Consider the following 14,023-nt stretch of genomic DNA (forward strand, 5'->3'; position numbering starts at 1 on the left):
AAATACCACTAGAGAAACCTCCAGAGAAATCCAACTGGACTGACTTCTGACCTGGAAGAAGCGGGATTCCAGTTGGTGCAGCACAAACCTCTGCGGGGTAAAGAAGAGTAGAGGGCGCCAGAGAGCCTGCAGAAATGCGCTGATGCACAAAAACTGCAGAAAAAAGACAGCGAGGCGACAAAAGGAGTCAGTTCTGTCAGCCAGGACAAGTTTTCCAGAGAGAGAGAGAAACGGGCCTCTGCAAGAACAAGTGGATCAGGAGCTGAAAATGACTGACTGCAGAGGTTCATCCCCTCTCTGAGGATCTGGGTCTGTTTATTAGTCTAGTTGTTGAGTGAATGTAGTCAGCACATTGATCACTAATAAATCAGTTGTACCGCTAATGAATTTATCTAGAAAACTGTTAGAATAAAAGTTCTCCACCGACATTGAGACAAATACTGACCTGATCACAAGACCAGCAGCGGCGGGTGGGAGGAGACCGCTTTGAAACAGTTTTTTGTTAACAGTAGTTTGTTTAACAGATCGAGGGGCTTTAAATTTGATATTGATAGATTTTTGTTTCCTTGAGTCGGAGTGAAGTGCCGTTTTCAGTCTCAGCTGTTGGACCGAGTCAACTATCTGTTACTATTAGATGGTGGTTTTCTTTTCATCTTCACATAGTCAAAAACAGTCTGAGGACGGAACTGTGCTCCCCGGAGGACCTGGGAACATTTACACACGTATAATCTTAATAACACATTAAATGCAGCGTCTGAGAACTTTTTTTGCTTGTTCTCACGTCCTGAAGGATTGAATACAGAGTTTTCAGATTGGAATTTTGATGCTTGAGTATTATTTACCTTTTTAAATTGAAATGTTTTAAGACTTATTGTGATTCAGTTGTTAAATCCTTCCCCATGAGGAGTCCCTGTCGGAGGTGCGTGAGGCGTGTCAGTGTTGCTTTTTATCTTAAACTCTCTGAAACTGTCCCAAACTGGACTTTTTCTTTTCTTTTTCTTTTTTTTTTTTTTGTCCTGGTTAGCGTTTTCAGAACAAAACTCTTCAAGCTCTATTTCGGTGTGCAATCATGGCTAGGTAACAAACGTAAGTGGGTTTCTCTGCCGCTGGAAGAGGTGTCCCGGGACCAGGTGGACAAGCTGCCGAGTGGGGGGCCGGCTCGCTCGGACTCGGAGCCCATCGGCGACCCGTCTGACCCCGCCGGGTCGCCCGCTCAAACGTTGGGTAGTAACAGAGCGCATGAAAGCAGCCGGAGTAAGTGGCCAGCAGCCTCCGTCTCCCCTCTCCTCTCTCTCACCGCCGGCCCCTGTTCTGATCCCTGTTGGCTGATTGCTGTTTGAGCTTTCCCCCCCCGATACGCTGCATGTTCGCTCACCGACCTCCTCCAGCTGCCGTCTGTCTTTCCACAGCTTTACCCCCCCCCATAAAGCATGAAAGCATCATCTCTTTCTCACCCACACTCTTTGAATTTTCTATCCTTCACTGTTGGTTGAACAGTTATGAAGACGTCACCTAAAACCTTGAGGTTATGACAGATGTTTGTGTTTTGGAGCAGTTGTTGATCAATTTTAGAAATACAGTAATCCCTCGTTTGTCGCGGGTGTTACGTTTTTTACAATTGTTATACAAGGCTTCAAATTGCGGAGATCAGCCCCACGCGACCCGAGTAATTGGATTTGAACGGGAGAAAATGAAAAATGATTATGATAAAAAAAATACACTAAGTACAGCAGGACAAATTGTGACTGGCGTGTATTTCCTTGCTCTTCTGATGCTGCTGCATCCTGACTCTGTAGCGTCTTTTTCTTCTAAAGCCGTGGTGCAGGTGGGTTTTTTCCAGAGAAGAAAATACAGGACCGTCTCAGAAAATTAGAATATTGTGATAAAGTTCTTTATTTTCTGTAATGCAATTAAAAAAAAAAAAAAAAAAAAAAAACAAAAAAAAAAAAAAAAAAAAAAACAAATGTCATACATTCTGGATTCATTAAAAATCAACTGAAATATTGCAAGCCTTTTATTATTTTAGTATTGCTGATTATTGTTTACAGTTTAAGATTAAGATTCTAATTTTTTGAGATAGGATATTTTAGTTTTCTTAAGCTGTAAGCCATGATCAGCAATATTAAAATAATAAAAGGCTTGCAATATTTCAGTTGATTTGTAATGAATCCAGAATGTATGACATTTTTGTTTTGGTAATTGCATTACAGAAAAATCACAATATTCAAATTTTCTGAGACAGTCCTGTAGTTATGGGTCGTTGTTGTTGCTCTTTTTTTCTTCTGGGTAAAAAGATTCTTCTAAACCGCCACCATGGATTATATCTGAGACTGTAATGAACGATTCATCAAAGGTCCCGTTCTTGAGCTGCTGCTGAAGCTCATTGGCCGTTCTCAGCTTGTTGCTAAGCAACCAATGTTATTGACAGGAAGTGAAGAAGCGGGGAGACTGTTTAGCCAATCAGAATGCAGAGCACAATGCAAATCCGTGAAGCAGCGAGACGTGAAAGGTGAACCGCGTTATAGCGAGGGATTACTGTAATGAGTAGTCGAGGCTTTACCTTTGGTAAAAAAAAAAAAAAAAGTAGGTAAAAACCAATACAGAAGGAAATGGTGTCATTTAATGAGCTTTCATGTCATTTCATAGCTCATGTTGTTACGGGTCCTTTAGCAAGAACCTCCAGCTAAATGAAGGATCGTGTCCTTGTGGACAGGTTGGAGAGGGGAGCGGGACTTCGGGGACGACGGCGTCCGGAGCGATGGCGGCGGAGTTCGAGGAGGAATCCGAGGCCGGGGGAAAGGCCGTGGACGCGGCAGAGGTCGCGGACGAGGTGCAGTTTGACTCTTGCCTCAGACACCCTTTTGTTTTAACTTTATTTTAGTTTTTACAGTAACACAAATATAACACAGATGTACATGCTGATGAACATATGAACAGACAGGATACCATGGTTGGCACAATACAGTTAGTCTTTTCTGTGTTCATTTCTTGTTTTCTGGGTTACTTTTCCAACATTTCCACCGATAGTAAAGGTGACAGGAGCTTCAATAGGGCCAGCGTGTGGTTTGAATTCAGTCCATATTACTCTTCAGCACATAGAGAATTTATCTTTATCTGATAAATAGGTGACAAAGAAATAATAATAATAATAATGAGGTGCATGTTGTAGTAATTGTTAAAGGAAAGAAAGAAAATGTTAACATAGAAGGTCTTCTTTTACAACATTCATGTGCATCACCCATTTGTACCAATACTTGTCAAATGTATTGATTTATTCTGAGTCTGAGGGAAAATGTCGGCCTTTCCATGACAAACATCTCCTTTACAATTGTTACCCACTCTCTTTTTGTTGGTGGTTCTTTGTTTAGCCATTTCCTCGCTATTGTTTTCTTGGAAGCTACTAGTAATATTTTAAGGAAGTATTTGTCTGAGGTATTTAGTTTAGTTGGTACATTTCAGAGACCCTTTTTAAAAGCACTTCAGTTTTCTGTCCCATTGTGAAAAGTAAATCTTGTTTATTAAAGTTGACTTTTTTCCTAGTTGTTTCAGTTTGTGTTGTGTCTGCCACCACCTTGACTTCTCTTCTGTTTTTCCTGCCTCAGGTCGGTATGAATACTCCGTGAACTTCCGAGACGCTCGCTCGTCAGACGGCTCAGCTCAGGGCCCCACAGAGTTCGGTAACAACATGGTTTACTACTACGACGACGGCAGCAAGGTCCAGATGTACACGGTGGACGAGAAGCTCCTCAAGGAGTACATCAAAAGGCAAATGTGAGTAACTCAGGTTTGGATTTCTTGTGCATGAAGCTGTCCTGAGAGCCGAGCGCTCATCTTCTTCTAACATGTTCATGCTTTTATCATTTAAATGTTGTTTTATCATTTTCTTTTGAAAAATGTGTGACATGTAATGTAGTACAATTTTATATTTATTCATGTTTTCTTTTTTTGGAGGATTCTAGCTATTACATGACTGTCTCAGAAAATTAGAATATCGGGATTTTCTGTAATGCAATTACAAAACCAAAAATGTCATACATTCTGGATTCATTACAAATCAACTGAAATATTGCAAGCCTTTTATTATTTTAATATTACTGATCATGGCTTACAGCTTAAGAAAACTCAAATATCCTATCTCAAAAAATTTGAATATTCTGGGAATCTTAAACTGTAAGCCATAATCAGCAATATTAAAATAATAAAAGGCTTGCAATATTTCAGTTGATTTGTAATGAATCCAGAATGTATGACATGTTTGTTTTTTTAATTGCATTACAGAAAATAAAGAACTTCATCACAATATTCAAATTTTCTGAGACAGTCCTGTATATTACCTCCATTCAGTCTAAAATAACTAGCAGATCAAAAAATAATGACAAAATCTGTGCAACGTGTTTGACTCTAAAAACAAAAGTAAAATCTGTCGCTTTAATGGCGATAAAAGCAAAATTAGAACCAGGAATACAACCATTTGAAAAAGAAAAAAGTCTCCCCCCTTTCAGTTATAAAGTGTTATGAATCCAAACATCGTAAGTATTATCTGGTCTGTAATAGACATCAGAATGATGGTGAACCGCAATCACAAGAACTCGCCAACAAAAAATTATAGTGTCTTCTGTTTTGCATTTCATTTCGAGTGCATTCACATATTCCCCTTAAAACTTACCATTGTGCCAAAAAAATCAAAAACACGACCGTATGTTAACCTTGTTCAGAGGTCGTGTTAAATCCTCTGGGATGGACCAGGTGCGTTGGACAGACGTGCAGCTTTTTACGGTTCATGTATTCAGTTTTTGGTTTCACCAGAGTCCTCCGGCACTGAAAGGTAGACGGCAGACGGGTGCGTTTTCCCTTGAGAAGTTTAAACCACAGGGAAACGAGTTTATATACGGGGCACTTGACAAAGTTAGCCCTTTGCTGAATCAGTTTACACAACATGAACTGATATCTGGAAAGAGCAGTGTTTCAGGGCCGCGCGTCGGCCGCCGCTGCAGAGTAAAACCTGCACACACGAGGTCTGAAGTGCAGCTGTGTCACTGAAGTGCTGATAAGCCTGAACCGAGTTCCTGCCGCGGACTGTGATCCGGCCTGCAGGGGGCAGCGTGCTCTCTGCTGTCTGCCAGACAGCCTTGGCCTCATTAAAGATCATACTCCAACCAGTGGAGGGGCGGGGGTGGGGGGGGATTCCTAAATATAGACTGGGTTTTTTTGAGAGGACAGGCACTGAATTATGTACAGGCCTGAGCAAGGACATGCTACAAAAAAGAAAGGAAGAAAAAAAACGCACGGGAGGGGGGATTTTGTTGGGGGTTTTTTCTTCCTCCATTTTCCTAGTCTCCCTCGCTGTCATTTAGGCTGCTCGCTCAGCCGACCTCGCAACATGAAATAACTACTTACTGCCTGCAGGCTGAGCTTGACGTTTCCAGGGAGAGACGGAGGGAGAGGGAGTGTGTGCCAAGCCATGCTTGGTGACTTAAAGTGGTGTGACAGGCAGGAGAGTGGGTCCTGCAGGCGACACTCCATTCTTGTGGTTTCTTCAGAATATTGCTGATTTACTGAGTAATATAAAAACATTACAGGAAATTCAAAAATCTGTACAGTAAAACATTTCTGTTCATTTTTTTCCTCAGTATTTATTTATTTAGTGTATTTGTTATATAAGTTATCAAATTATGCTGATATTAACTGATATGGCAGGTATTAATTTTGTATCTTTTTATATCAAATTAAGCCTGTATATACTTTTATATATTCTTTGATTATAAAGAGCTATGTTTAAACTTAATTTTACATAGTTTAAACATGTTTATGATCATACAGGACCTGTCATGTCATACATTCTGGATTCATTACAAATCTACTGAAATATTGCAAGCCTTTTATTATTTTAATATTGCTGATTATGGCTTACAGTTTAAGATTAAGATCAGCCATGATCAGCAATATTAAAATAATAAAAGGCTTTCAATATTTCAGTTAATTTGTAATGAATCCAGAATGTATGACATTTTTGCATTACATAAAATAAAGGACTTTATCACAATATTCTAATTTTCTGAGACAGTCCTGTAAAAGTAACTTTCAAGTAAAGTATTGACCAAACCACGACTCGTGTGTTAAATATTCCAATGAAAACTCCAACATTTGTTATCGTGAGTCTGAGAACTTGGAGCGGCGTGTCTCTAATGTGTAACAGACCCTGTTATTGCAAGTTCAACTTGATGGAGCCCAGCAGGGTCCCTTGTGTGTTCTTCTCTTTGTTGATGGATAGATATTGTTCCGTTTGTTAGAAATGGCCTCTAATTACATCAAATGGAACTGTTATTCTCCTCCTCCAGTGAATACTACTTCAGCAGCCACAACTTGGAGCGCGACTTCTTCCTGAGGAGAAAGATGGACGTCCAGGGCTTCCTCCCGATCTCCCTCATCGCCGGCTTCCATCGAGTGCAGGCTCTCACCACCGACGTCAGCCTCATCGTGGAGGTAACGTCCCGCCGCTGGCGGCTCGTCACTTTCCACCAGTGCCGTCTGACAGCAGAGGTGTCTTTGCTCCCCAGGCTCTTAAAAACAGCACAGAAGTGGAGCTGACCGACAACAAGATCCGCTGTAAAACTGATCCCGAGCGCTGGCCCATCCCCGTCCCGGCCCTCGTGGGTTCCCCTCGCACCGACTTCTCGCAGTTCATCAACTGTCCCGAGTTTGTTCCTCGGCAGAACATCAGCTCCACCAACTCCGGTCAGTGTTCAATCAGGTGTCGGGGGTTTGTTTCCATCATTAACTGACATTGACAAAAAAAAGTATTCTCTCCAACGTTACTTGGTGAGACTTAACGTGTTAAGAAGTATTTCGTGTCTGCACACTAAAAATTACACACAAAAAAGGAAAACTTTTGTCTTATATCATCGTCAGTACAGTATATATCTAAAAGGATGACGTTGTTTAACATGTTTCAGTTATCGTTGTTTATGCTGTTATTACATTAGAAGCAGGAGAATTGTCTGAATTTGTCAGGAAAGATTTATGTGGACCGTTTTTAAAAATCCCAAACTGCATGCAACACGTAGAAAGTAGATAACAGTACACAACAGTACAGTACACAGCCGGGTCCCTTGGGACCCAACACAAATCTCTCGGGAGTGGGCGGTTTGAACTTTGCTGCGGGCGGCTAAAAAAATACTGCGGGATCGGGATGTAGTCTAGCGACAAGATGGAAATCAATGACGTGGAAAAGAACTTCAAATAAGGTCTTTACAAAAACAAAGCAAGGCAGGTCAGATATTTGGAGAAACTGTGTTTAGTATCTGTGGAGCATCTTGGAAGAGAGACGAGGGATTGGAACCTCAGTCGGTCAGCAGAATTCTCTCCCTCCACAGATATGTAATGGCCAAGTGATTCATTCGTGAAATTAATTAGTTCCATTCGTTAAGTTTGTTTATTTCATGTTATTTATTAGTGTTATTTGAGCCACTCACTGCTACTCTCGTTGCTCTAACCTCAATCACATAATTGATGCGTGTACAAAAGGTGAAATAGCTTGTGCAATGATGACAATGATGCATCTAACTGTCGGTCAGGTGACCTATGAACTGTCAATCATCCATCTAGCTCCACAATTATCATGTTTACATTAAATCAGATTTGTCCAGGACATTTCTCTTGCGGGACGGGAGAAAACACAAAATCAGATGGTCAGAAATGCAGCGGGATGAAGAAAACAGTCCCACAGGGCTCTACTGCTCTACTGCTCTACTGCAAACTCCACCCGTCTACACTAGACTACACTACAGCACACGGTCACTCCGACCAGGTCCCGCTGTAGCGGTGCATTGCAAACTTTACGTTCTGCCAGAAGTAGCAAACCGCCCGGGTACTTCTTGCATACCACAGATACAGATGTTCACATATTTTTGAAAAATAGTTGCACACTAACACGCGACTTGGTCGTCACATTTGGAGTTTAACTATATCGGGATCACTGCTGCAACGCACCGACAGAGAATCTTCTCTTCTCAGGGTTTGAAGCAGACGTCACTGTGGATTCTGAGGAATTTAAATTCATGTAAATAGGCATCAATGTAAAAGGAGTTTCAGTGAAAAACTGAGACAGAGATTGAGTTTATAAGAATACAGGGTCTGCATGGTAGGAAATAGCTTGGTGCTGGACCTTGCAGTGTTTTATCCAAACGGTCACATGTTGAGCTTCAGCTCCCCCAGAGCCGCAGCACCACAGCTGGCAAGCAGCAATTATCATGATCACTCAGGAATTTGAAAATTATTGTTTTCATGCGTTAGATGCGCTGTAAGTAGCTCTAAAAGAGTATAAAGTTCAACAATAATTCCCAGAATCGCTAGATTTACCGGTAAGCAGATTTTGATTGTAAGACACATTTATAGTAGGCCTGTGTTGAAAAGATCGATTTTCCGATTCTGAATCGATTCTCATTTTAATTCCTAAAAATCGATTTCATATGTCTAAAGATCGATTTTTATTTATTTTTATTTATTTTTTCCCCACATTACAACTTTTGGTATTTTTTTGTTTATGCCCAAAAAAGGAATGTTTTGTTGGATACGAGAACAACTGGTGCCATGTTCCTTTAAATATGTTTAAAGTTATGAAAACATTAAAGTTTTCAGTTATAATTGCATAAATTGTCTATATTTCTTTGCTTTATGTACTGTCTTGGGGTTACATTTGCATGAAATGCTAAAAAAATTAAAATAAAACTGATTTCATCCGTCTCTGTTTCCTCCCTGGATCTGTTTGGTAATTCTGACCCACATGATGTTTCTGAAAACAGTTCTATCAGCATTCTGGGAGCTGATTGGTCCTTACAACATCATTAGCTGCAATACTTGCTGTTGAATCTCAATATAATACTAGTATTAATGTTGCAGAACTACAGTCATATAATTCATGCAACAGCTCAAAAAAACAGTTACATAACACTAACCCAAATCAATATCGGAATCAAATCGGACCGAATCAAATCTTGATAATCGATTTTGAATCTTAAGAATCAGAATCTAATCAATTCTTTACATTTGAATTGATCCCCAGCCCTAGTTTATAGTAAGATTTGCTGCTGTTGTGAAGATAATGTTCAATAATCTGATCGTTTTTTTCTCTTGGGAGTGGGCAGCTGGAGGAAGGTTTGTAAACCTCTGCTCTCTCATTGGTCCGTGCAGCTTCGTCTCCTGCAAAGGGGTCTCCTCTGGAGCCGGGGGACTCTAAGGAGTCGGCTGGACCCAGCTCCACGGGCCAGGACTCGCTCCCAGCCACGGACCAGTCCAAAGACGCCCCCAAGCCCGACCCGGACGCCTGGATCCAGGTGGAGAAACGCCACAGACAGGCCTCTGGGAAAATCAAGGTACGGAGAGAAAAAGATCACAGAAAACTCTGGAAAAAGGTTGCTATGTGCTACCAGGAGGTTCCACCTCCTGGTTCTGGTGGAGAAGCCCAACGTTGTAAGACGCTGAAGACACAAGATGCATGACACCAGACTAGCTGTCACCTTTCATCATTCTTTCATCATTCCTGTCCCTCACCGCCTGTTTTCCTGTCATTCATTTCCTGTCATTTCCTGTCATTTCCTCCTGCTCCTCCGGGCCAGCAGCATGTCAGCGGTGAGGCTGGTGCTGCTGGTGTCCCTCCTCCCCCCCCACCGCTCCAGCCTGACAACCTCCCCTCCGCAGTTGAGTACCCTCTCCTCTAACTCATCCTCCTCTCCTCTAACTCATCCTCCTCTCTTCTAACTCATCCACCTCTCCTCTAACTCATCCCCCTCTCCTCTAACTCCTCCACCTCTCCTCTAACTCCTCCACCTCTCCTCTAACTCATCCTCCTCTCCTCTAACTCCTCCACCTCTCCTCTAACTCATCCCCCTCTCCTCTAACTCATCCTCCTCTCCTCTAACTCATCCACCTCTCCTCTAAAGCCTGAATTATGGTTCTGCGTCAAACCAACGCCGTGCCTACGCCGTCGTGAACCTTCGGACTTCTCCGTCACTCCATTTCTCCGTGGTGCAGTACCCCCCGTGACCGCTAGTTAGCGATCTTTTCCTGAATGGTTTATCCGACTTTTTCCAGTCACAGTGAATCAAAGAGATAAGGACAACTATTGTGCAAAAAACCAAAACAAAAAAAACACACATAGACGAAGAAAAGAGCACTGAAAGTCCACGACTGCTTCAAACCGGAAAACGGAAATGCGTTTCGTCCAAGTGAACCAATCACAGCCCTCTCCGTCTGCGTGTGGTCTGCGTCGCCTCCAGGCGTCGACGCAAACCACACGCCGTGGGCACGGCGCCGTTTTGACGCAGAAACATAACTCAAGCTTTACTCATCCACCTCTCCTCCTCTCCTCCTCCATCTTACTGAAGTCTCTCAGACTCTGACGTTGCTGGTTGGGTAACACTTGAATCTCTTGGTACTGGTTTGTTTTGGTAACGTCCCGGTCTAGTTATGGCGCTTTTCCACTAGCACCTACTCAGCCCGACTCCACTGACTCGCCCTCGTTTCTTTTCAACACCGAAATCAGAAGTAAGAGGTTGGAGAGAAGCTGCTGTGACGTATTTGACTGTGTATCTAAACGAAGAAGACAACAACACTAAAGATGTAGAACCTGGAGGAGATGATAGATGTGCTGCTGGATCTGTGGCTTGTGTTTGATACCAAGTTAAAAAATGAGAGAGAGAGAAGCTTCAAGTGGCGATGCTTTTAAAAAGAATTTAGTTTGTCTCGGCGCTGCTGAAAAGTCAGCTGGAGCCGTGAGCAGCTATGAAGAGACAGAGCTCCTGGTAGATCTGTTCATTCTTATCGTCCGTCTAGATCCCTTTTTAATTCTCTCCTCAGCACCAGGTTTATGAACATCTGACCCTCAGAGTTGGATCAGCAAACAGACTTTTGCTGCCATTGCTGTCGAATAAAATTAACAAGAATCCGTCAGAGTCTCTTTCTCTGATTTCCTCCTCCTGACTCAGACGTCTGACTCCAACCCCCCGACCAATCGGTGGCCTGGAGTGTGATGATGTCAGATACAGCCGACTCAGCCGCTTAGAACCTCGGCAGAATAGATACAGAAAAGTATCTACTCAGCACGTTGGACCCCTAGTGGAAAAGCGCAGAGTCGAGCTGAGTAGGTACTAGTGGAAAAGCACCATTATAGTATATTTAAGACACTGAAAACCTACTAATGTGAATCCCCCTTTCTTCTATCACCCACTCCTGCAGTTACATGCTCATCTCTTAGCAGCCGTGTGTTCATTCTGTCACCCAGGGCGTTGCTAAGACCCCCCCGCCCAGCCAGCAGGCCCCCCCTCCAGCCGAGCCGGACCAGGAGGAGCTGGACTTCATGTTTGACGAGGAGATGGAGCAGATGGCGCCCAGGAAGAACAAGTTCACAGACTGGTCCGACGACGACGACTCGGACTACGAGCTGGACGACCAGGACGTGGACAAGATCCTCATCGTCACCCAGACGCCCCCCTACCTTCGCAAGCACCCCGGGGGCGACCGCACGGGGAACCACGAGTCCCGGGCCCGGCTCACCGCCGACCTGGCCAAGGCCATCAACGACGGGCTGTACTACTACGAGCAGGACCTGTGGAAGGAGGAGGACCAGGTGGAGGTCATCAAGGTGAGACGAGCACCCAGGGGTCCAGTTCCTCCAGTCTGTCTCCACGGGTCACTACGTTTCCATGCATCAATAACCCTTTTAAAACCCGAATATTAGCAATAAACCGGTTTTGCACGGCCATGTAAACACCAATAACCCCTTTGAATACCGTATTTTCGTGACCATTCGGCGCACCGTGTGGAAAGGCGCACCCTCATTTTTGTGTGTCATTTTTAGATTTAAAACATACATATGGCGCACCGACCCAAAAGGCGCAGTCTACAGAGCAGAGCTGCACACACGCGTGCCGCAAAACACGCCGGCCGGAAAACACACACACCCGCTGCAGAACGCACACACATGCAGAACGCACACACAAGCACACAAGCGCTTATTTAAAAAATAGAGCAGGAGCAAAACCTCTGTTTCTGCATTAAAGAGCTCCACTAATTCAGCTGCGCCAGTCCGAATTTCCTCGGTGTCAGACACTTTCTGCACAACAGTAAATAAACTTTTCATACCCCGTTGTGCGGATCCTCCACCGCGCAGAGCCCGTCTCTCCCCAGCGGGGTGGAGCAGCGCGCGTCACAGCGGCTTTAACCGGGAATGTGACCTGTTCGGACCGGCTGGGACCGAAGCCACCCACCTGTATGGGAGCAGGGGATCCCGGGGAAAGACCAGCGGCATTTCGGCCGGATCTGCCCCGGGGATGGTGCGCCCTGGCCCGGCAAACCCGCGGCGGGAGCCTGGCGGCTCCTGAGCGCATCCTCTGCATCTTGGTTACCGGAGATCAAACCGACAGATTTGCCTGAAAATCTCGCAGGGTGAAGTTGATCCGACCTGGGACAGACCCCTGAAATCCCTGCTCCTAAAGCGGGTGGGAACCAGGAGAATTTGATCTGATCCCGCTTTGGGAACCTGGAAGTCGGGTTGCAGCAGTGCGCGTCACACGCGCTGCAGAACACAGAACACACACGCACGTGTGCTTATACCATGGGTGCTTCACACCCCCCACCTTCCCCCTTTAACGTCTGTGGCTGGTGTCATTCACGTCCGCAGCTCCCCCGGGCTTCACCCAAAGCATAGATATGGCGCACCGTTTCATAAGGCGACCGGCACATTTTAAAGAAAAAAAAAAAAAAAAAAAAAAAAAAGGGCGCCTTATGGTCGCGAAATTACGGTAACCAGAATTTGCTGATATTCCGGTTTTTAAAAACCCGAATATGAGCCCTGGGTTACTCCTTTTCTAACCTGAATATTCTGTCATGTAAACACCAAACGGAATATCCCCATCAAACGGAACAGGAATTTGAAAGTACCGGGATAGAAGATTTACAAGAAGGTGAGAGAAAAAGTTGCGCGAATCAGGATTTGTTTTGAATTTGGATACAGGAAGAAGAAACGGAAATGCAACAAGCTGAGAACGGCCAATGAGCTTCAGCAGCAGCTCAAGAACGGGACCTTTGATGAATCGTTCATTACAGTCTCAGATATAATCCATGGTGGCATGTCGGTTTAGAAGAATCTTTTTACCCAGAAGAAAAAAAGAGCAACAACGACCCATAACTACAGGACTGTCTCAGAAAATTAGAATATTGTGATTTTCTGTAATGCAATTACCAAAACAGAAATGTCATACATTCTTGATTCATTACAAATCAGCTGAAATATTACAAGCCTTTTATTATTTTAATATTGTTGATTATGCCTTACAGTTTAAGATTAAGATTCCCAGAATATTCTAATTTTTTGAGATAGGATATTTGAGTTTTCTTAAGCTGTAAACCATGATCAGCAATATTAAAATAATAAAAGGCTTGCAATATTTCAGATGATTTGTAATGAATCCAGAATGTATGACATTTTTGTTTCTGTAATTGCATTACAGAAAATCACAATATTCTAATTTTCTGAGACAGTCCTGTATACAGGGATAACCCTGTTTGCTCACGCATGTAAACGGAATATTCCTAATGTTTCAGTAACCGGAATATTAGCAATAACCCAAATTTTGACTGCATGTAAACGTAGTCACTGAACACCTGCAGCCTGGTTGAAGAATGAAACGGAAGGTTCTGGTCTCCATGGGTAGATGTACGGGGGACGACTTCTTATGTACCTGATTAGTTGAAAATATGTGAAGGAAATGGAACTGTGTTATTTCACATAGTTCAGCAACTAAAAATACTGGTTAAAAAAGGCGCCAAAGGATTAAAACGGGAGGATATTGATGATGTGTTAAAATCAGATCCAACATGTAGTTTGGGAATAAGCGGTGACATTGTTATTAGTTATATTAATACCTTTTATATTTTCATGTACGGTTATTTACACTCTTTCCAGAGCAGAATAATACCTTAATTTTCCTGTTTCTAAATCACGGCCTTGGCGTAGCTGCTTCTTGTT

General features: G+C 43.3%; 1 protein-coding gene across 6 annotated transcripts in view; it reads left to right on the forward strand.

The window, feature by feature from the left end:
* Positions 1-14,023, forward strand: part of larp1b (La ribonucleoprotein 1B) — a 45,859-nt gene that overhangs the window by 15,097 nt on the left and 16,739 nt on the right. For 3 of the 6 annotated variants that reach the window (XM_061744316.1, XM_061744317.1, XM_061744318.1), the window contains exons 5-12: positions 1,078-1,254; positions 2,714-2,830; positions 3,603-3,771; positions 6,339-6,483; positions 6,558-6,735; positions 9,190-9,371; positions 9,618-9,695; positions 11,279-11,638. In XM_061744316.1, coding sequence (XP_061600300.1) covers positions 1,078-1,254; positions 2,714-2,830; positions 3,603-3,771; positions 6,339-6,483; positions 6,558-6,735; positions 9,190-9,371; positions 9,618-9,695; positions 11,279-11,638 — 1,406 coding nt within the window. The remainder of the gene's footprint in view (positions 1-1,077; positions 1,255-2,713; positions 2,831-3,602; positions 3,772-6,338; positions 6,484-6,557; positions 6,736-9,189; positions 9,372-9,617; positions 9,696-11,278; positions 11,639-14,023) is intronic. The other 3 variants (XM_061744320.1, XM_061744321.1, XM_061744319.1) reach the window with 2 other exon arrangements.

Source organism: Cololabis saira, chromosome 16 (assembly GCF_033807715.1).
Source record: "Cololabis saira isolate AMF1-May2022 chromosome 16, fColSai1.1, whole genome shotgun sequence".
NCBI classification, from domain to species: Eukaryota; Metazoa; Chordata; class Actinopteri; order Beloniformes; family Belonidae; genus Cololabis; species Cololabis saira.